Here is a 23,050-nt window from a genome sequence, read left to right as displayed (position 1 = left end):
AATATAGAGAGATATATTATACTGTGGATTAGCAGCCCAGAGGAGCCCAGAGCAACTAATGAGGATATTTCACCACCATGTTGACTCATGTCATTCCCAGGGAACTAAACAGCCCAACAACAAAGTTCAGCTTTGCTTTACGCCTCGTTCACACCGCAGCACATTTCAGATGTTGTGCAGTTCTGACTTAAATAATCAATCCTGAGTGAAGGTTTTTTTTCTGGGCACATCGGTAGACCTGGCAGAGACAGGGTATCACACACATCACACACAGCTCCCGATGTTTTTCAAAGAGCCAGTAGCACAGAGGTAACATTGAGTACGTTTACATGCACACCATATTCCGGTTCGGCTCAATATTCCGGCTAAGGTAACTGCGCCGCGGCAACTGGAATATTCCGTTTACATGTTACTGGGCATGCTCCCGTATTTCGGCGTATTCCACTCTCTTATGTAATGCGACACTCAGCCTGCAGGGGGCAGCAGCACGCGTATAGGCGTCTGGTCTGCCGGAAATACAGACGAAGAAGTCTTCTTCCTCGTCTTATTCTACTTTTTCTTCTTCTTCTGTCGCTATTTCTATGTTTTCTCCCATCGATATACTCCGTGATATTTAAGTCTTTCATTAGCTGAAGGTGGACTGCAGTCTCCTGGCTCTTGCTGCTGTTCGCCCTGCCGTTTTCCCTGCTTGCAGGTAACCATAGCAACAAAGACGCCACAGAATTCCTTGTGAGTCGAGCATGCGCAGTTGTGACTGAATATTCCGGTTCGGGGAGTTTTCCGACTAAGGTGTTTACATGCCACAATATTCCGGTTGGAACAGGAATATTCCAGGGGGCTTATTCGGAATTCTCTCCAACCGGAATATGACCTTAATCGGGTTCAGTGCGTGTTTACATGACACGTGCGCAACCGGAATATTGCGAATATTCCGGTTTATACAGGAATATGGTGCGCATGTAAACGTGCTCACTGATGAAGAAACTTGAATGAGGCTTAATATACGTGTGTAATTGTGAGCTCCTGTGGAGTGATCCAGGCACAGTGAGGTGTATTCCTCCAAGTGAAACGTTTGTGAAGCGGGGAGTGAGTTGACTGGAGGATTGATACCGAGCGGGAGTTAGTGCTGTTCGAGGTTACATGTCTTCCAGTTCATTCTCATTTTTCTTCCCCCTTGAGTGGAAGTTTTCATGAGAGTCTTGGGGCCGTCTGCTCCACGGGATAATCTATCTGAGGAGCCCATTTGGATTTAGAATAAGCCTAAAAAATCACTGCGTGTGACTTACTGTAGCTTTGACCAGCCACAGCCAAAACTGGTCAACATTTTATCTGGTGGCTGGTGGTGATTTCCCATCTCACCCTGCATCCTGCTGCTGACTTACAGTCAATAGAGGTCACCAGGCAGCCTGTTTGTGCTGCACCTGGTTTACCGACATGGGCTTTAGTCTCCCATTCAAACAATGATCAAGGCCTGGCCAAGCTCACAGCTTCCTGCCCTCACTCACTCAGTCTTATGACATGGGATGACTGGGTGTATGACTAGCCTGGGAGTGTGTGTGTGTGTGTGTGTGTGTGCTTGAGTGTAAATGCCGTATCTCCTGTGGCTGTGCAGTTCTCTTTCCTGTTGTTATGTCTATTGCATTCTGCTGTGGCAACAAACAGCTCTGCCCGCTCCCCTTGACCTGAAGGACATATACACTCACACACACACACACACACAGACATACACACACTGAAACAGTAGTCACAAACACACTTCCAGTCATAAAACAGACTCCGTTCCCTTCTCTCTTTCTCCCTCTCATACACACACACACACGTTTGTCGGCATTGCACCGTCTAACTCATTTGCGAACTTGGATCTTAATCACAACATACCCGTTCAGTCTGTTCTGTTTGGAGGACAAAAATGTTAAAAATGTCCTCTCAAGCAGCCTTTTCTTTTTTTGGCTTTTCTGCTTTATTTGATATCGACAGTAGAGAGGGACAGGAAAGGCAGGGGAGAGGGAGGTGACGACATGCAGCAAAGGCCTCAGCTTGGAATTGAACCCAGGCTGCTGCGGTAAGGACACGGGCGTGACAAGTGGTTCTTGCTCCAGCAGGTGAGCCACTGGGGCGTCCTACAAGCAGCCATTTTTTTAGATCAGAAAGATAAAACTACAAGAGAACACTCACAGGACAGATGTGGCCGCGTACGCGCTAGTATTTGAACTCCTCTCTCTTTCAACACATGCACGGTTGTCTCTTTAACACCCTTCCTGGCAATATAGATCCTCTCTCTCTCTCTCTCTCTCTCTCTCTCTCTCTCTCTCACATACACAAACACACACACACAAAGAGCAGTGCAGCAATGCAATGCAGCTGTGCGGCGTTATCAGTGGACACGGCCCCACCCTGGCATTTCAATAAACTCTTATCTAATCAGCCGTCTGGACCTTGAAACTGAAACCCATTCTGCGCTGTACAACATTCCTCTGAAACACCAAAGCGAGAGAGAGAAGGAGAGCGAGAGAACGAAGGAGGGGAGGGGATGGCAGAGGAAAGACTGGGAAGAAGTGTGGAGGAGTTGGCAGTCAGGGCGAGATGTAATGAGGGCAGAGAGAGGAAGGGGGAAGGAAGAGTACAGGAGAGAATAGGAAAGGGATGGGGGTAGGGAGGGGGAGAGTGGAAAGATGAGAGGAGGGACTGAGGGGAGAGAGGAGAGGAGGAGGACATGATTAGGAGCTGCTGTCAAAACAGCAGAGGAGGGGAGAGCAGCAGACCAGGGCTTATATGTATCTGTTGTTGCCTGGTTCACCTTTCCTGACCTCCAAACTGCCTCTAAACAGGAACTTTGACACTACGTGACAAATAAAACACTTCTCATGTGGTTTCATTTTTAGGATTCAGAAGATGTAGTTGGAGTGGGTGGATATAGAAGAAGAAGAGGAGGAGAGGGGGATGGAAATTGAGGAGTGGCAGAGGGTATAGAGCAGGGAGGAGGAGGAGGAGGAGAGAGATTTAGGAAGAAAATGAGGTCAGTGGGAGAAGAGGAGAAAGGGCGCTGAAGGGAGGAGAGTTGAGGAAGAGGAAGGTGGGGTGGTTAGGAGGATGAGCCAACAAGTCTTGGCTGCAGCACCCCATGAGAAGATTCTGCAGTGCTGGCAGGACACACACACACACACACACACAAACAAAAGCAAAGGGGTGATGATGCAGTAATTACTGATACACATACAGTGGTGATGCAGCAATAATTACTGATGCAATCAGCGGCCTCTGTCAACACCATTAATGTTGCAGATCCTGATACGGGACAGTGCACGTTCAGTGTGTGTGGATATGCAGGCATATTGTATAAGTTCAGCTAGTGTTCAATAAATCTCTCAGATGATTTTAGGACTCTGACATCCAAGTGAAGTCATGTCATGAACAATGAGCGTTTAAACCAACAAAACGGTGTCCGTGCGCCATGTGGCAGCTGAAGGGCTAATCCTGGCACGAGTGAGTCAGGGGACTCCAGGTGGCATCGTTTATACACCTTCAGTCATCTGTGACCAGTGGGAGTCATGTCTGACACACACACACACACACACACACACACACACACACAGTGAACTATACTAGAAAACTACAACCATGCACAAGATTTTTTTTTCCTTTTCATAAGTGACTAGAAATGCCTGGTTTTCCCACAGCAGCACCCTGCTTCATATCCATGCAGTTCCACACATTCACACCTGGAATCCAGAGTTTTTCCTGGCTCAAAATGAGGTGGTAGACTGGGGATCCCGGAGGGGGTGGGGGGAGTGGGAGAGGATATGTGGTAGTATTTGTATAATACTTCTTCTTGGGGAAACGCTAAAAGGCCTGTTGAGGTGTAAGGTATTAAATAACTTATGTATATATAACTTATAACTTATTTACGTATACAAGTCTTTAAAAGAAAGTAAGAACATTGTAAGAGCCTCATTTAACCAGATGTGTGTGTGTGCTGTTTCATTATCCCAGCAAAGCTACACGGCACTTCAAACTGGCTGTCATTAAAATCTTTAAACATGTCTCCTAATAAATTTAGCAGATTTTAAATGTGTGTATGATGATTGCTTTGGTTATTTTTAAAATGAGATATCAGCACTGAAACTTAAAACAATGCATTTTTTGTTTGCAGAAAGTATAAATTTAATAGTAATAATAATTAACTACGGCCCCATTTTTTAGCTCCTCGCTCTATCCAGATGTGGTATCTTCTGCTGCATTTCATTGTTAGTTGCATGAATTGTGAATTACGAGTGAATTACGATATGCTACGCTTATCAGCTTACAACATGTAGTCACCAGTCATCATCATTCTCTCCAACTCTCTTTAGGAAAAAGCAGTCTGTGATTTTACTGCCACACTTGTAAGCTCTTCCTCTTCCTCTGCAGCACCAGTGCATTTTGCATTTACAATATAGCTTTACAGCCAAGTGTGCCAGTATTGCAGTAAAATGAGAAACGTGTATTGAAAAGAGCAGTGGTCTTTACTCTGAGCATGAATAATGTGTTTAACTGTGATGGAGCTGAGAGGCAGCACAACATTTTGGAAAGGTGGTCACTTCTGAACTGTCTATGGAGGAAAAACCCTGGAATCTGTTAGGGTTTTCTGCTGTCACTTACTGGGCAGCTCCAGCTGCACTGAAACAGTACAGGCTTTGGTGTATTATACTTTGCAGCAGAAATAGATATCAGCTGTTTGTACAAACAAAAGGACATTTGTGGAAAAAATATGAAGTGCCGAATTTGCTTCTGCAGGGTGCACGCCCTTCTGGCTGAACTGTGCGACTGTCTGCAGTCAGCCCAGAGCATCACGTCTGGTTGTGTTGCCTTGGAAAAGCATGTTTTCATCTCTGTGTTAACATCAAATGGCCAGCCCTTTCCAAACAAATCATCAGGAGACTGAGCTTATTAGGCTATCTGCACTATCATGACTAGTCAGTCAGCTGCAAGCGGTCAGCTCTGTCAGTGACCCTTGTCACTCTGTCGCACCACAGCTGTTGTCATTATTCCCCTAAGCCAGGGGTTTTCAAATGTTTCCATGTTTTGAACCCCCAGCTTCACTGTAATTAAGCTGTGGACCTGCCACCCACCCACACAAAAACTACAAAGAAGACCAGAATATTAGAGGAAGAAAAACAGTGACAATTTGCCCCATAATATGATGAGAATATTTGGGGGAAAAAAGTATATAATATACAGAATTTTGTTCAAAGGGTGAACTAAGACCTTTAAAAATAAAAGCCTGCCTGCAGACTTGAATGGCTTTGAGTTATTGAAATTAAACTACTTATTTTGTGGAGGTCCCCACAGGTTATAATTCCTGTGCTAAAATGCTCAAAGTCTGGACATCTAGATATCATTCATGGTTTGCACGTTGACCCACTGGGACACCAGCACCTCCCATGTCGCCTGTCTCAGTCAAACTACTTCTGGCAGAATGCTCCAGTTAGCCATCTGTTGTTTGGAAACTTAAAGCAAAGTATTTCCTTCTTTTTGAATCATTCACATTTCCTGCTTCCCTTCCCTTCCCTTCAAAGATGCTGATTTGCACTCAGTGTCTAGAAATAGCTCATCTGACACGTGGGTTAAACTGGAATCACAAGGAGGGAAGTTTTGGAGGAATTTAGAGCACTTCAGTCTTCATATCGCACAATCAGGAACTTGTTTCTGCACATATTCTGTGGAGAGAGAGAGATGTACATGTAAATATCTCACCTCCAGCAGTTCAACATCTTGCTCAACAACACTTCAACAGGAATGTGGGCCTTTGTGGAGATGGGACTTGTGACCTGTCTTTCTCACCACCAGGAAGAAAGAAATATGTTTTTATCTGCATCAGTGGTTGTTCTTCCTGATGTAGAAGAGAGCTTGCTTTTTGTTTATGGGAACAATAAAAATTCCAGCTTCATTTTTCTTTTGCCAACTACCGGATTCCATGTCGGGTTTCTGTTTTTTTATACACTCAGACAGAGAGGTTGAACTCTTGTTAGCACAAAGCGGAAGTATAAGCAAAGGCTTGTTTTCTAGAAATTTCCCATCATGGCACCCTGTTGTGCTCCTAAGCACATTGGACAGATCTTGGCCTGTGTGTTTGTCATGGGAACAGATTTTGTAGGTTTATACTAGAGGTTGACCAATTATGAATTTTTGATGGCAGATATATTTTTTTTCTGAAATTAAAAAAACAAACAAACAGAATTGCTTAAACAGTATTTATCTACAAAAATGTAATTGACAAAAGTCATTTATACTTGGATCCTAACTCAGCTTCAGAGAATGGTAGCTTTTGGTTTCAAGATTTATTTTGGAAGAAAATATGAAAATTTGACACGCATTGACCTGGCAACAGCATCTTAATTCTTCTTATTTCCAAGCAGAAATTGGAAGTAAGACGCCCACTCCTTCCTCACTGCAGCGCCCAGTGTGCTCCTCAACAGTGATAGGAACTTACTTTGAGCCCCAGAGCTAGAGCAAAATCGGTTTAAGACATTTTAACATTGAGTTTTGCGGAGGAGGAAATAAGTTAATGTATCATCAGTTCACGTTGTTGCAGATTTTAACAAAGAGAGGAGTGTGCTATAGAGAGGTAATGGGGCTGGGAGAGAGATGTTGAGAGATGTTGGAGTTTTTAGTTATGAGATATCTTTATTCGTGTTGCATGCCAATACAAATTGTCAAAATTAACAATACAGAGATGGAAAATGACAGACAAATCAAATCACACTGGACTATCCATTAAGCTTGAATGACAAACCTCCTCCCCTCCCCACGACAGCAAGGTGGCCTTGAACAAGCCACTTAAGGCCCAGTTCCTTCATTGCAGCTGCTTGGTGTCCAACACGAGGAGACTGTGGTTGTCCCGGGGCGCTCTCAGAATGTGTGTGAAGGTGAAGAAAGACATTGCCCACAAAGATTATGGGGCTCGGTCAACCTTTTTTAGATGATTTCTGGGGTAAAAACTCACCAAAAGACTCACCAACTCACACATGCTGTCAGGACCCAGAAAGTACAAAAGAGAGAGAAAGAGAGAGAGAGAGAGAGAGAAAAGGTAACCTGTATCCACTGATAATGTAAAAAGAGACTTGTAATGAACCATATTTAATATAGGTTTAGAGTAAAAACAAGAGATTTAAAATGAGCCCTTCATTTTAAACCAGTTTTAAAGTTTGGTGCAAAATCTAATAGTAAAACATTAGATTTTTTATTTTGTTTTTTTTTTCTTCATCATCATAGCTGATTTAAGTGTGTGTAACACCAAATGTTATTAAAGTAGTATTTTATTTATTCATTCATTCATTCATTCATTCATGCATTGACATGTACCCTCACAGCGATGTTATTAAGTAGCTTAATATAACCTGTTAAGCTGACATCAAAGATGGCATCAGTGCTTGGCACAGTGGTCAGCAGATATGACAGACACAACCCAGAATCCCCCACGATGATGCATCTGTGTGTGTGTGTGTGTGTGCCTGTATGTGTGTGAGCATGCATGTTGTTGGCCACACATGCTCGCGCTCTATTGATTTCTTATTCTGTTCGGTTCACGTCTCATTTGCCCTCGCTGCCTCTCTGCCTCACTCTCTCTCCCTCCCTCCTTCTCTCCAGTCTCTGGAATGCACTGAATGTCCTTATCTTTGCCCATGCAAACACAGAGTGAGCCAGCAGCAGAGGTTGAATTCCTCTGCAGATCCCAGGCAGACAGACCACACGCTGGCATCTAGACAGCCTACAGCCAGATCGGCTCCTTACATTAAAAAATCCCCCTCCAACTGCACTTAACTGTAGACCAGTCAGGATAGGAAAATAACTTTTTTCTTACCCACCAGCCACAGTGACTGGTATATTCCAAAATTACACTACTATAACAATTGAATTAACCAGCTAGATTTTGAGAATAGAATGTGACCTCCAAACTGGCTGGTAGAGTAGTGAGCCTTACTAGCCACAGTCAGGATTTGGCCAGCGGCGAGCGTTGGTTTCCATTCTGGTCCTACAGGGAAGTTGACGTGAATGTCAGCAGTGTGGTTAACCAGCATGTTGAGGTCTGACATGCAAAGTGTGATCCTACACGCACACCAGATCTGTGTCAAACAATATTTGCTGGCAATTTGAGTGTTTTTACCCGCTTTAAGTTCCAGATGGAGTGAATTTTGCCATACTAAAAAAGTGCGTGTCAGAGTGTTTTCAGAGTGACTCTAGTAGAAGTTTCTGTGTTCATTTACAGGCTGTGTGTGTGAAATGTACAAGCAACACCACCCATCTGCTAGTCCAACTAGAGAGAAGAAACACAGAGCTGTTGAGTGTCTCTGCGTGGATTTGCACACACACACACACACACACACACACAGACACACACACAGACACATTACAGACACGTATACTATGCTGGGTGTTTAAGGTGATGAGATGTTATTGTCATAGGAGACATGCATATGGCCAGTAGTTGTGTGTGTGTGTGTGTGTGTGTGTGTGTGTGTGGGGGGGGGGGGGGGGGGGGGGGGGGGGTTACAGGCCTGTCAGACCTAACAAGAATCATCTGCCAGCCAGCTCACCCTGTCTTTCCTCAACACACACACACACACACACACACACACACACACACACAGTAGACTGTGCTAACGGAGAGCATGCACATTCAGACTCAGCATTCCGTGTGTGTGTGTGTGTGTGTGTGGTGACTTATCCAGACAGACAGACAGCCCCTAGACGCACACACACACACAGTTACCATTGATACATCGGCACAATACACCCTCACAGACAAACACATGGAATCACAATGCTGTGGCTGCCATACACACTGCTTCACGTATGCCTGTGCATAAAATTACACTGACAGGGCGGGGACAAAAGACTGCCCTGTTCTGGATTAGCATCCATGCAAGCCTGAAACCAGACATAGGGTTTAATCATCTATATAGAGAGAGATTCCACCTTCAAATATATCTGAGACTACCTATGGAGGGGCGATGTAGAGTGCTGAAACTGGGCAAAACCGAGTAAAATAAACAGTGAATTGCAGTAAATGGGGCTTTTCCACAAAATCAATTCCCTAAATTATGATTTTGTTAAGAAACGAAATCCTGGAAGTTTCGCTTGATAGTAGTCTTTAGGTAGCACAGACAACCATGCAAAAAACTAATGTACTCAGTTAATTGTAAATGTTTGGAATTAGATGTACTGATCATTTCATTGCAGTTAATCCCATTGACCGCCATATAATCTGCTTTGTTTGGCAAGTGCCCCCAATGGCCAAAAGACTGTACTGCACTCTTTTTTTTTTTTGTCTCACAGCAGTCAATGGCCATGGTCTAGCTTTCTCTCTCTAAAGGTTTTGCTAGAACTCCCTCAACACACACACCTCTCTCCCCTTTTCTCCCTCTCACTATCTGAGCCCTCTTCCATCTGAATGGACCTCCTTGCGTCCCAAAAGAGCACAATTCCTCTTTTTTTTTAAAGTGGCCTAGCTGAGCCACACGGCGCTCACACATTCAGTGATTACTCCGGTTAGTCTGAACCCCCCGATCTATTATTTAGCAGAGCAGATGACATTCACGCCTTTCAGAAGGGCAGCCTGGCCAAAACACATTTTTTCACCCCTATTCTTTAGCCTGCCCCGCGGATCACTGTCTCACTTTCACTGTTTGGCTTTTGGCTGGGTGTTAATTTACCAGAGGAAGGAGGCACGTCCTCTAACTAATAATTGATGACGGCATTTCCTCTGTGGCTGAAGGTAGCTGTTGTGTTGTTTTGTCTTAGTTTGGCCTAATTCACCCTCAGTTTCTCTGTTATATATCATTAACCTGTGATCCTCAACAGATTACAGGACCTTTTTTGTGAGAAATTTGTATAATAGACCTTTTTCACAGCAGCCATTTTACATGGAATCTCAGGGTAAACACAGAGTGTGCTAATGCCATTAATTACGGTTCTGTTTCGTAGGACTAAATGGAACAGAGCCTTAATTTAATGTCAGTAGTTACACCTGAATTCACCCTGCTTTGTCATGTCAAAATGGCTGCTGTGAGAAAGCTCTGTTCACTTTGCCAGCGTTAAGCCTCTGATGCATCAGTGTTAAAAACATTCTCTTTTTATTTGCTGGAACAGCCTAAATCCATTAATTCTACACAATAGTGCTCTGTGTTTTAAATTCGGGTGAATTCTACAGTTACATTGTCTTATTTTATTTGGCATGGCGGTTGCTGTGGTGGAGCATCATCACTAAATGAACAGAGGACAAATGGAGGACACATTCCTTGTTTTCCTTCCTCTGGATTTTGAGTGATATTGACATACATGATGGAGTTTTTTCCCCCTCAGTTTGAGAGGAAAAGTCCACTACCTCAGGTTTATCTCTGCCTTGTAGGAACACATTATGATTCACTCCAGGATTACTGTGTCACACTGTATTTTCCTGCAGCACATCTGCTGAAAGCCCTCAGCCACAACAATGGCTACACAGGATGTGTAGCCTCTATACTGTGTCATAGCCACAAAAACCGTTTCCCAGATGGAAGATCCTCAGTTTCCCCCGTTTCCCCTGCATCCATTCAACGGCTGCCCATGGCCCTTTACTGCTGGGAAGTTTCCCCAAAAAACACTACATTTAAATTTACAGTACAATTTTGCTTCCAAAATGTAGCCTCTCTGAAATGAAAATACTTTACGGTAAGCTTGTAAAGTCTCTAGCTCCCTTTAGTGGTCTTCAGAACTTTTCTTGTCACTGTATCCAGGTTCATGAAATTATACATGAGGTTTTACAAGGTTTTACAGAGTTTGAGACATGTCACTTTCATTCTTTTATGTCTGCTTTTCTATGTTCCTGATCACAGTCATGCACACACGTTCTCCTGTGTCTATCTACTATGTAGACAAAATCTTCGCCTTAGGCTCCAAACCTACACCTCCTAGTATTTCACTCAGTTGGCCTCACATCACAAAGACATGGGAAGCCAACACAGCCCATAACCTCTAATACCAGTTTTTCTCTCGTCATAGCAACAGCCTCACAAATGTAAAATCCTGTAAGATGGATTTGCTAATTTCTGATGGCAGATTACTGTGTTTCTGTTTTATGTAATCATGATCACATGATCACAATTCCACTTTCAGAATAAATAATTTTGAAAGCTATTGTGTTATTGAACATTCAGTTTGTTACTAAGGCAACAACCTGTTAACATGCAGTAGTTTTTAAGGAGACCATTACTTTCACAACCTGATGTTAACAATATGCCAGACTTTGACCAACTTTGACAAACTGGATATCATGTAATTGGAAGTCACTGGGTGAACTCTGATTTAAAAGAGAAACTAAATTGCATTTGGAACAGCTGCACAGGCACAGAAACACCACACACACATACACACACACTGTATACTGGTCACATTTGGGGGCAAGCTGTAGCATCTGTTTTTATTCGACAGTGAGAGGCTTAAACCTCTGGAGGAGCAGAGGTGGGGGTGTCGGGTACACATCTATGATTAATGGTGGTGAGGACATGGTGGCGTGTTTATGCAGTAGTTTGGTGGGAACACACACACACACACACACACACACAGCTACACACCTTGCCTAAGCGGAATAGTGAATACTATCTTTGCCAGGCGAGTTTACAATCCAGCAGGCACTGCAGGGTGAGGCCAGAGATTCCAAAACAAAATGGCTTCCAATCAGGAAATCCTTCAACTTGAAGTATGGAAATTGGGATCTTCTTTTTTCTTTGGTACTGAATAAATATGGATGAATGATATAAAATCTTATCTCCTTTTACATTTTCAGCATTCTTAGCCAATAGTCACAACTTGCAATGGTCAAGCAGGACACATGGTTTTTGTCGAACTGAAACCTGTCTCCAATAGAAGAGCCTTTTTAACCAATCCTGCTGCTCACTTCAGCCATGCGGTTTTGTTACCCCGAGGTCCCCCTCCTATCATCAAATGCTTCCTGTTTTGGATCTTCAGCTTCAGCACAGTCAGCTATGGCAGCTTTGACAAGCAGCCAGTGTTTATCGTGGAGGTGGGAGCTAGCTGGGCGTTGAACACAAACATCTTGTCTCCAACAAACAGTTTCTGAGAAACAGGTTGTAAACTGATGAGTTGTTTGAGTCCATGTCAAACATTAATGTGGAGCTGTTGTGCTCTTTTATCTTTAGTCTGTGCTATACTAACTTGTTCTTGTTGTGAATTATGATCTGAGATAGCAAATGAAGAATACAGTGCAATTTATTGTCCCAAGGGAAATTGAATTTGCAAGGCCAGCATAGAGACTGGTTCAAATGTGTAATCAGTCCAGTCTTTCTAGTAATACAAACTCTCATACGGTGTGCTCAGCAAATCAGCACTATGTAAAATATCATCCACGTATTTAAACAACTTTTAACAGGCCGGTCAGCGTACCCTCATGGTCAGTGTAAATTGGTACATCTGTGATATTAAATATTCTGGTATGTATTGTCTCTTCATGGGTATAATCTCCTGTCTTTTTACCACACTTTTGTCAGGACCCCACTAGTGGGGGAGACCTGTAAATTGGTATGTCACCAACTCATTTACTGGCCTTTTTCTGAATTAACATAGTGGCGCCCCTAGTGGTGACAATCCTTGCAAACTGTACATAAGTTTCATGCTGTTCTTAAAAATATCAAAGTGCCTTAATTTACAAAGACAGGACCAATAAGCTACACAGACAAAAAACATACTTAATGACCGTCATTTATTCCGTCTCTGCCTAATTAACTGGCATTAATGGAGGCCTGGAAACGCTTGTCGCTTTCGAATCCTGCGGATTCTGTCGCTCTCCACAGTGACATTTTAGTGACATTAAGTGACATTTAGAAAATATTTATATTTAGTTGCCAAGAGCTAACAGCATCCACCTTCCTTAAATTCATTCCTTAATGTCACCTTAACTTTTCTTTACCCACTAGCATTGTAAGAATCACAAAAATCTGTTAGAAATGTTTTGAAATATGTTTTGGAAGGTTAAAATGCCTTTTGTTGCTGATGTTTTTCCATTTATCTCCCACCTGAAGACAACAGATGGCACAGTGATCAGCTGTATACTCACAGAAATTCGTTTTCACAGATTTATAGGCCTGCTGTTACTGTTATTGGTTTGGTGATTTGGTGAACAGTAGTGAATATGATTGAAAAACAAACAAAAAGCATGTGGGCGAAGAAATACATCTACTGAGCTATAAACAAAAGACATAGAGTCTTAGATAGATTCATGTTATAATGTACAAATGTACATAATTTTGTCAGTCAGATACTGGATAGTCCTCATGACAACTACACATTTCTAGGGAGGGGGTTTGGCAAACACAGTCCTGGCGTTTCTAGTTTTGCCATCACCATGGGATTAGCAAATTGTACCTCTTCAAATATAGCGGTGTGTATCTTATCATAATTTTCATGCATATGACATGCAAAAGCCATGCAAAATGTGTGGTAATCAGTAGCGTGTTTGTGAACCTCACTGTGCACTAAGCCCCTGAGGTCAGTTCAGCCGGTCTGCAGGTCAGTACCAATATCAACTTAACAGGACGAGTGCTGGACTAAAGCAGCATCACACGCTAAAATCTTTTTTCAGAGCAGATTCCTGCAGTTCCATCTTGCAAACAATAAAGATGTTGAAACTGGAAATAGATTTTTTTTTTTATCACCCAAGTTAACTAGAAAGCTAGGTGACAAAATGTTTCGCAAAGACCAGCCATAATTCCAGTGTAGTCACTGCTGGATTAAGACTTTTTCAGTACCATAATGTATGCCATGATCATAACTGGCATTATTGTTTGGAAAAGATCTATTTGATTATTACCATCTGTTGTTGTCTTCTCAGCTGTGGTTGACTGAGGCAGATGTGATATATGTTCCTTTTTTAAACAATACAAATACAGTCAGAGGTTAGGGCATTCTACAACATGCACTCACCCACTGACTTCAAGGGATAAAATGGGATCCCTCCCTGTTTTAGCTTGGGAAACTGTCTGAACAAAGTGGGATATGGCAGGAGAAGCAGAGCAGATCATCCATCTACAGCAGGGACTGATAACTATATACCATGGAGGAGCCAAGAGTATACAGGGTTTCTTTTTCTGACCAAAAACACCACCAGGTAATTTCACTAATTATTTCCCCTTTTCTGATTGGAGGTGAGCTAATCAGTAAAGCTACTTGCTGTAGTCTTTGGCTAGAAACCTGCATACTCTGGATACCCCATCTCTGGTGAAATACTGGAACATAATGCAACACAAAAGTGGTGCAGTTACACAGGATAGCCCTTTGTTATTCCTCAACACCTGCATTAGCTTTACAACTTACTGGATACACTTAGAAAGTTTGGTTTGAGTGAATAAAATGAAGGTGAAAAAAGGCAGACATACTCACCCTGCCCAGAATCCACTTAAAGCTACATATTTGTAAATTGTTGGTAAACTAAGTCCAACAAATAACTGATGAGGAAACTTTGTGTGGTTCATGAATACAAGCTGAATCTTACAAGTACCTGGATGAGTTGTGTGTGACCAAACTCAGAGACTCAGAGATAAAGCCCTCTGCGTCCCGAGTTGAGTTGTAGAATACCTCAGACTAAACCTGAAAACGGTTGAAATGGTTTCTTTTTCATGCTTTATGTGTCACCTTTGGTCTGACACACAACTGATGTATCTGTGTTAGCAGACACACCACCTCTGAGGGCTGTCCTCAAGGTCTCTTACTGTAGCAGCAGCTGCATCAGACTCCCAGAATGTTTTTTGCACTGTAAATCAGATCCTGTTTAACAATGGGGATACATTAACTGTGAGTGCCTGACTGACAATGTTTTGTCTTCTGACAGGTCCTCAATGCCCAAAAAGCCGGATACAGGGCAGCCATTGTTCACAATGTGGACTCTGATGACTTAATCAGCATGGGATCCAATGATTGTAAGTGACCTCCTGTTGCCCCATGTCCACCAACACAAGCATTTAGCATGGCACACAGTTGCACATCAATGTGTCTTTGATGACAGCAGATAGAGCTTTTTCTGTCTGTATCCCAGGTCTGGAAGGAAGAAAAGCTAGCTAAAATAGTGGCTTAACACACTTACCGTAGCAGTGAATTCACATTGCCCCTGCTGTAGTCTAGAGAGATTTCTATTGCCACCTTGCTTGTCTTAGTCTAAAGCTAATGTTCACAAAGCTGGGCATAAGTGACATCAAAAATTATGCACACCATAACCCTCTGGGAGCGCTAAATGTTTGTAGTTGTTCAAATTTGCAGCTGTTTGGTGGCCCCCTTTTTTGAATAACTCATTTCACAATCCAAAGCAAATTCCAAGATATTTAAACAGTTGTTCTTCATTGTGCAACAAACAAATCCTATTTTTGTGTCATCTGACAGCAGTTTTTTTTTTTTTTTTTTTTACTTCCAGCCTGAAACATGTTTCCTGATTTGCTCAAGAGAGCTGGCAATCGATATGTGGTCGCATAATGTATTAATAGCTTTTTCCTTGGTTCTCCCTTTTTAGTGGATGTTATGAAGCAGATAGACATTCCATCTGTGTTTGTGAGCGAGGAGACTGCCAACTCGCTGAAAGAAGACTACACATATGACAAGGGGTAAGTCAAGACCCAAATCTTATTTTCCTGCCAATCAATATGGAGCTTAAATTGAGCCCATGGCAGCAGAGGCATTAAGAGGCAGTTCCCCCTCAGACTGCTTTCCTAACACTGCCATCCATACAATGTTGCTGAAAGGTGCCTACTTGTATACAGCAGATTCAGTCAAGATTTTCTGACCAGTCCTCTCTCCTCTCTGGCTCTTGGATGGCTTTGATATTATATTGTTCCTTGTTAATACCTGCAAATTGCACAATAAATACCTTAAGGCAGGCATTTGGTCTTAAGATGAGTTGTCACTTCCTTAGCAGTCTGCTGCTGAGGTGATAATGTGGTAATGAAATGTCTGGGTCTGTCAAAAATAGCCCAGAGCACACAGTCGCAGCATGAAAGCCCCATTTCTCCACTTTGATATCAGCTGGTGGTTATGCTGCTTGTCAGACAGATGCCATCCAAGTACATTAAGGTCATTCCCAAGTCATTTGCACAGGAATGAATACCAAATGTGCTGTGTGCAGTGTTTCATCAGTGTACACCAAATTAGCTGTCATAAATTTGAGCTGTAAAGAAGGTCTTGCTGTAAAACAGTGTTGTAAATCAGTATTACAGACCCCATAACTCATTGGTTAACAGTGTGAAGTTTCGTTTGGCAGATGGAGCGGCCTTTTTCTTTTTTTTTGCATCTGTCACTTTCAACTTGTTAAACACGAGTAACTCTTCATATTGGTGGCCTGTGATGATATGTTATTAAAGCTGTTATTCCATCATCAGGTCACTGTCACTCAGCATGTGTCCAAAATCTGCCAACATTGTTCTACTTTCCCTCACCTGACAACAGCTCTGCTTGTTTTCCCAGGGGTCATGTGGTGCTCATGCCAGACTTCAGCCTGCCGTTGGAATACTACTTGATCCCCTTCCTCATTATCGTGGGAATCTGCCTCATCCTCATTGTTGTTTTCATGGTAGGTACATTTACACCAGCCTCGTTGAAGCGATAGAGGCAGTGACTATGATGCTTCAACTCCTAGCACCATCCTAAGGGAAGTATTAAAGCAAAATTAAATTTGGGTTGCATTTGGGCCGTATAGTTACCTGGGCTTGATATGAATCCATATGGCAGTGGAATATCCTCATAAGCTGCTCTGCGCTCCCCTTGGCTGCTAATCTACAGCATCTGTAATTCAGTATTCACCTAGCAAAACAGCTCCCAAAATAACACTTAAAGCATATAAACCAGTGCTAACAAAACAGATTATGCCAACATAAAAAAACAGCATGTCCCAAAATCCATTTTTTCAGTATATTTACAATTATTTGTGATGGTTCTATTTTGGTATTGTGCCGATGTTTCCTGAAGCCACTACCTGCCAGAACTACTGTCCAATCCAAGCAGGGAAGTAACAAGGAACACATCATTTAATTTTTGCAAGAAATGGGTACCGCGACTTACTGTTTTTTATATTGATATAATCCACTTTGTTGGTGTTCGTTTATGTGCTAAAAGTGTTATTTTTGGAGCTGTCTTGCCGCACTATTGAAGTTAATGGAGGACTAGACCTACTGTAGTCTGGTTTAGCAGCCCAGGGGGGCATGGAGCGTCTAATGAGGATATTTCACCACCATGTGCACTCATGTCTAGGTAATATAGAACTCCACCAAGTTTCAGTTTTGCTTTAATCATTTTTTGGCCTGTGGAGACATCACTTTCCCTGCTAATATAGTACAAACCATTGAGTAAATTTTATGATGATGACTTCAGACCTGCTTCCCAAGATCCAGAGTGGAAAAACCATACAGAGGAACAGCAGGTGACGGGGTCTCTTTTTCGTTTGTGCATAGATCACCAAGTTTGTCCAGGATCGACACAGGGCTCGCAGGAGCCGCCTGCGTAAAGACCAGCTGAAGAAACTTCCCATCCACAAGTACAAGAAAGGTATGGAAACATCTTAAACATCAGTGAATATGCCATTGCTGTTGATTCTGAACAGATAGCAACTCACTGCAATCTTTGTTTGGACTCATGTTTTAAGGAATAAAGTTAGTTGACAGATTATATGGACCGTTCTCCAGGTTCTGTGGTTTAGTTGTATTGCCACATGATGTGTGTCCATGGGATAACAGTGGGAAGTTCGCTAGGCTTTATTTCTCTGTTTTACACTCTTGCTTTATCAAGATTGTGAAGCTTGCCTGAAACTACATTGAAAATCACCCCTAGCGATCTTGTCCTGGCCCTAAACTCGGACCTTTGGGTGGGTAGACATTCTGAAACCTGGCCCAGGTCCACTGCCATGCTGCTGTTTGTCACATGACGTCCATCCAGGCGAGGGATGTCATGAATACATCGAGACACATCAGTCCCCCCTGGAGCTCTGCACCTAAGAGCTAATCGGATTAATATGGACTTGATTTTTCCACCCAGCCCTCCCTGGCAGATTAGAGCTCCTCTCTGTTGAGACTGGACACATGGCTGACGGTGTGGAATGTAGTCTTGTTCATGCCCCTGATATGACACGCTTGAAAGTGCATTCTAGTTTTCCTGAAACCTGTTGGGCAGATGTACAGTCCACTTGTTTATAAGGACAGAGGGAGGAGTAGGGAGGAGGACAGGAACATTGGTAAGGTAAATAGTTTTTTGTGTTTGTGATGTGAAGGGTTTGCGTGCTACACTGCTTTCCAGCATTGAGAATTTGACTTGGAATTTCTGGAGCCTTTCTCAGCCTCTCTTTTCCCCTTCTTTTTGGTACAAGGGTCAGCATAGCTACAGCAGTGTTTTGCAATGCAAATCCTTTTTGCCATGGTCAAGTTTTGTCTTTGTACTAGTGTTTTTTTTTGTGCACTGAAAGGCATTGTGGGGTTAGTTAGAGCCAGTTTACCCTCTGGCAGTCATATTTTACTGAGGTCCCTGCTGGCTGGACTGGAAAGCCCCTGAGTAAAATCAGCTGTGCAGGGAACACCGGGGAGCTTTATAGGGAATGGGTGGCGCATACTAAGTAGGCCCCTCGCAAAGCCGCTAATTGGGGGGTTTACGAGCCGAGCTCCTCCTCCCTGCCTGGCAGTAACAGATGCACGTGCAGCAGTGCAGACAGGCGAGTGCAGCAAAACACCAATGAAAGCAGTGTGTGTCGCTTAGATCGTTTTTTTGTCAAGTCAGACTATGTGGTTTGTGCACACAAGTGTGTATCTGCAAGTCTGACTCAAGGTTTCCACTAGATGCTGGTACAGTCAATCTCGAGTGCTGCGGGGAGTTCAGATGTCCAGGAAACGGCCTTTGGGACGACGTCTACACTCCTATTAGCTGAGTCAGAGGGTTTGGCGACACGAGCGGGGACACCAAATCTCTACCTAATCACCTTTTAAGCCCTGCACTCTGGAGCAATGCTAGCTTGGCACACAACACAGTGCTCTGTTTTTGATCTTTGGCGGCCTTAAGAAGAGGCCCTGCAAGCAGTGGGACAGCCCTTGTAATGTCTCATGGGGTTTATTGATAGGTTGTTTGTATTCCAGGTAAGAGAAGGCCTTTAAATAGCAGGCATAGAATCTGTTTGGAATTTTAATCAAGGACCAAAACAATTACATCACTGGTGTACTGGTTGGTAAGAGGAATAATCACATATTCAACTAAATTTATTCACATGTGAAACTAAATTTAAATAATGCATAAAGTTTATATCATCACTATGTGCTGCCCTCAGTTCCTGACAAAGAAAGACTTGAAAGCCTTCATGGCAAACTCATATTCCATATCCAGTGGACAAAGTTGGGTTCATAACACTATGAACACTATCAAAGGTTCCATTTTTAAAGCTCAAACTCATGATGCTGTATAATCAGAGTTTCTGGTATCTGGTCATATGCTCAGTACTTCTCAAACACATATATTCGCTCAAATCTTGCTGCAAAGACGACTTCCGCAGAATCCCCTCATGCACACTGGACAAGCCGCTTGGACAGATGAGCAAGCAACTGGATACTGTAAACTATGAACTTTTTAAACAGAACTTCTGATAGATGTTGTAAAATGTTAAAATTGTGGATCAATTTTTTTCCCCCATTTGATCAGAGACGGTTAGTGTTTTTTGGATTAAAGTTAACGATAAGGGGTTGCAAATAAAACTTGCTTTGTCAAGGATTGAAGGCAGCACATAGTGAGTGCTTGCTAAAAAAATTATGGATTATGAGTGGTGTATCTCTTTAAGGTGCCAGGATTGTAGTTGTCAAATACATCTGTTTTGACATGTTAATACATTCAGATTTGGTTACTTGACCATACCTGACTATAGGTAGATCATTCTACAGAACTGGTCAAATTCCCCATCCCTCTTGTGTCAAATCCTGACGTGCATGGAGTGCATCAGCCTCCTCTGGTGATTCCTCACTGTCTCAGCTCAGCTTGGCCACGAGTCAAAAACTGAAGAAGCTGGCACGGTGTTCCCAGATGGAATGGCATCCCACTTACTGATGGCAGACACCGCCATCACCACAGCCTCGCCATACATACATACGCATACATACATGCATGTGTAAAAGGGCAGCAAGAATCAAGAATCTTCCAGCTGCTGTGAAGTCACTCAGCAGACCGCCATCAGTGGCCATTGTTTACAGTTTCTAGTCTTTTATTCATTTCACACGCCGCCTCGTTGTGAAACATCAGGTATTTTTAGCCGCCTGTAGCACCGCTGTGTGTGACAGCTCAGTGCCACACACAGCCAAGTCCCTCTGACGCTCAACTCTTGCAGCTGCCACCGCTGCTTCTTCCCTGACTTCACCGCTCCGTTTCCCATCCTGAACTTTATCGGGCAGTGTGACCAAACTGTGGCTTCAGCGCAGTACAGTGTGGGGAGGATGCCTAATGGTGCCCTTGGCCTCAGCTAAAATGGATAATGCTGAGCTTGGACTTTAGGAGCTTTGGACAGATCCAGCCGTAGTGAACAGGAACATTGTGGCACTGTTAGTGTTGCTTTTAATTACTAGGGACCAGTTGACTCAGTTGTGATCCATGATTTCTGATTCTGTACTGTACGGGCGGTGTTATACTAGCTTTCAGAGGAGGATGTGCAAGCGGTGTTCTTTAACTCTGGACTAAAGGCAGTAAATGTCACCAGGACGCAGCCAATTACAGTTTTTAAGACAACAAGATCTCTAAATGATGGCTGTTTTAGAGGCTGGTAGAGAAGACAGACATACCATGCACCAAATGGTGGTGGTTGGTGTTCATTTCTCACCCTGAAACAAAACAAATTGCCTGCTTATGCTGAGTTAATATTTCCGTTAATGCATTTGTCAGGTTTCTCCGTGTCCTCTCCCCCGCTTGGCCTTGCCACATCAGCCACAGTGTGAGGAAAAATTCCTGGCAATCTGGCAAACAATATGTTCTTATGTATCTCACCCCAACGGCGTGAATCAGAGACTTAAAGAGGTTATAATTCCAACAAACGTGTGATATGGGTCCTTTCTGAGTGGGTGAAGACACTCAGGGAAGACGTTAGGTAGCTTATTAGCTGTGGCCTTGACTGCTGCTGCATTGGCAGGATGCCATTCTGCTGATGTGCGTATCTGCCCACCGCCTGTCTTCCCTGGCTCCACAGCTCAGACTGGCAAGATTAGTCATCTATCAAATTGTTTATGCAAAAACACTTCCTCTGACAGGCTTTCATGTAGCTCTATTTTTTTCCCCACATTGTTTTTGCCACTCTTCCATTTGCCTTTTTTTATTTACCGTTTTGGCTTTCATTTACTGTCTCTAAATCACCTTGTAGCCTTGTGTTGAAAGGTGTAAATATATACAAAGTTTATTGTTACTGCTGTTTATCACCATTTGCAGCCAGTTAAGAATTTGGCCGGAGACAGAGGTGGTAGGCATTGGATGATGTCACGCTCACATGTATGGCGATGCAAGTCTGCAGAAAGAAATACATACAAAGGGAGTCTCTATGGATGGTGCACAATGGCTGTTGATGAAAAGCACAATACCCATGTAATTGGCACACAATACCAGTCTGAGCAGCATGGAACATAAGATCTGTGTCAATGCACAGGATTATGTAATAGCAGCTGCCACAGCTGTCAGCGTACAGTGCCACGCTGCTATTATGTTGACTTATGCACTGACTTTATTGCAAGGCTTTGCGTCATCTCCAGTTAGGCTCCGAGCTTGACTTGCGACAGCACTTATTGGCCCTCCAGTGTTACGTGTGGGAGGAGACTTTACAGCAGACGGCCGAGTAGCAGACGTGCAAAGCTCAGTGTGCACCAACACACACTGAGTGGCAGCGACGCAGGAAGAGAGACAAATGAACTGGCTGAGGAAACGAGGGGATTGTTTTTCCCCGTCTAAAGCCTTCAAGCCGAGCTCGTGGCCCCTTGGCTGGGCTCTCCCGCTGACCCCTGACCTCTAGTCTAGCTCCTCCCCGGGTGTGATGACTCACTCCACCCCTCCCCTCAGCCCCCCGCTCAGTCCAAGCCATAGGCGGGGTGCTTGGTGCACACACACAGAGCAGCTGCAGTGTCTCGGACGTCGTGTGTGACACACACTGATGGTGGTACAGAGGAGCTCTCTCTTCCTCTTAGTCACAGTACACTGGCCTCAGCACCAGTTGCCACTGTCTGGTTGGCTCAAGCTGTACAGAAGCTTTTTTTTTTTTTCTTTCTTTTTCTAAACTGGGTTTCTCCCTTTCTCTCTCGTACGCACACTCACTCCTCAGCTGAAGTTCAGTGGGACAGTTTGGTTCCTCTGAGAGCCTGGAATGTTGGCAGGCTGACTGACTAATGCAAAATGGAGGGGAGAAGACTGCACTGATTTGTTCTAAGCTGTGCTACTGGCCCCGAAACTCACACAGAAGGGATTCCCAACATCGAAGCCGTTTGCAAACTGGCAAAACATTTCACTGGCTGTTGATGACTGGCAAAGCAAGAATCCTTCCATTACCCAACTGTATAGACGAGTGAACCTGAAACATGTCGGGCAGCCTGCATATTACAAATCCCAGTGGTGGGATGACATCAACTCCCAAGAACAGACCACAGCCATCATTTTTCCTTTTTGACACACAGTGCTCAGTAGTTTAAAAAAAAAAAAAAAAAAGAGAGAGAGAAGCCTGACACGTCCCGCCAGGTGTCATTGTCAAACGCCTGGAAGCCTGTTTTCATTCTTAGACCCTCCAGACTCACGAAACTGAATCCTCGGCTCACATGCGTGGTTCATAATATTGTCATTACTAAGCTGACCCCCATTAGAAGATTCCAGAAATGTGGACTGAGCAATGTCCTCAGCAGGCTCTTTGATCAGCAGGAGTGGTATAATCTGTTCCCTGAGGAGAGAAACTCGGCTGTAGAGTGCTGCATTGCCTCGTTTGAGGGAGTCTTCCAACTATCACGCCCTCAAAAAGCAGTTTTTGCTTCTGAAATACACCGTAGAGGTGCCAGTTTTC

General features: G+C 43.5%; 1 protein-coding gene across 1 annotated transcript in view; it reads left to right on the top strand.

The window, feature by feature from the left end:
• Positions 1-23,050, top strand: part of rnf13 (ring finger protein 13) — a 51,061-nt gene that overhangs the window by 24,533 nt on the left and 3,478 nt on the right. Inside the window, exons 5-8 of the mRNA XM_030049325.1 lie at positions 14,861-14,948; positions 15,533-15,623; positions 16,480-16,585; positions 17,463-17,556. Of these exons, the coding sequence (XP_029905185.1) occupies positions 14,861-14,948; positions 15,533-15,623; positions 16,480-16,585; positions 17,463-17,556 (379 nt within the window). The remainder of the gene's footprint in view (positions 1-14,860; positions 14,949-15,532; positions 15,624-16,479; positions 16,586-17,462; positions 17,557-23,050) is intronic.

This window comes from Myripristis murdjan, chromosome 4 (assembly GCF_902150065.1).
Source record: "Myripristis murdjan chromosome 4, fMyrMur1.1, whole genome shotgun sequence".
Classification (NCBI taxonomy): Eukaryota; Metazoa; Chordata; class Actinopteri; order Holocentriformes; family Holocentridae; genus Myripristis; species Myripristis murdjan.
This window is presented reverse-complemented; position numbering and strand designations above follow the sequence as displayed.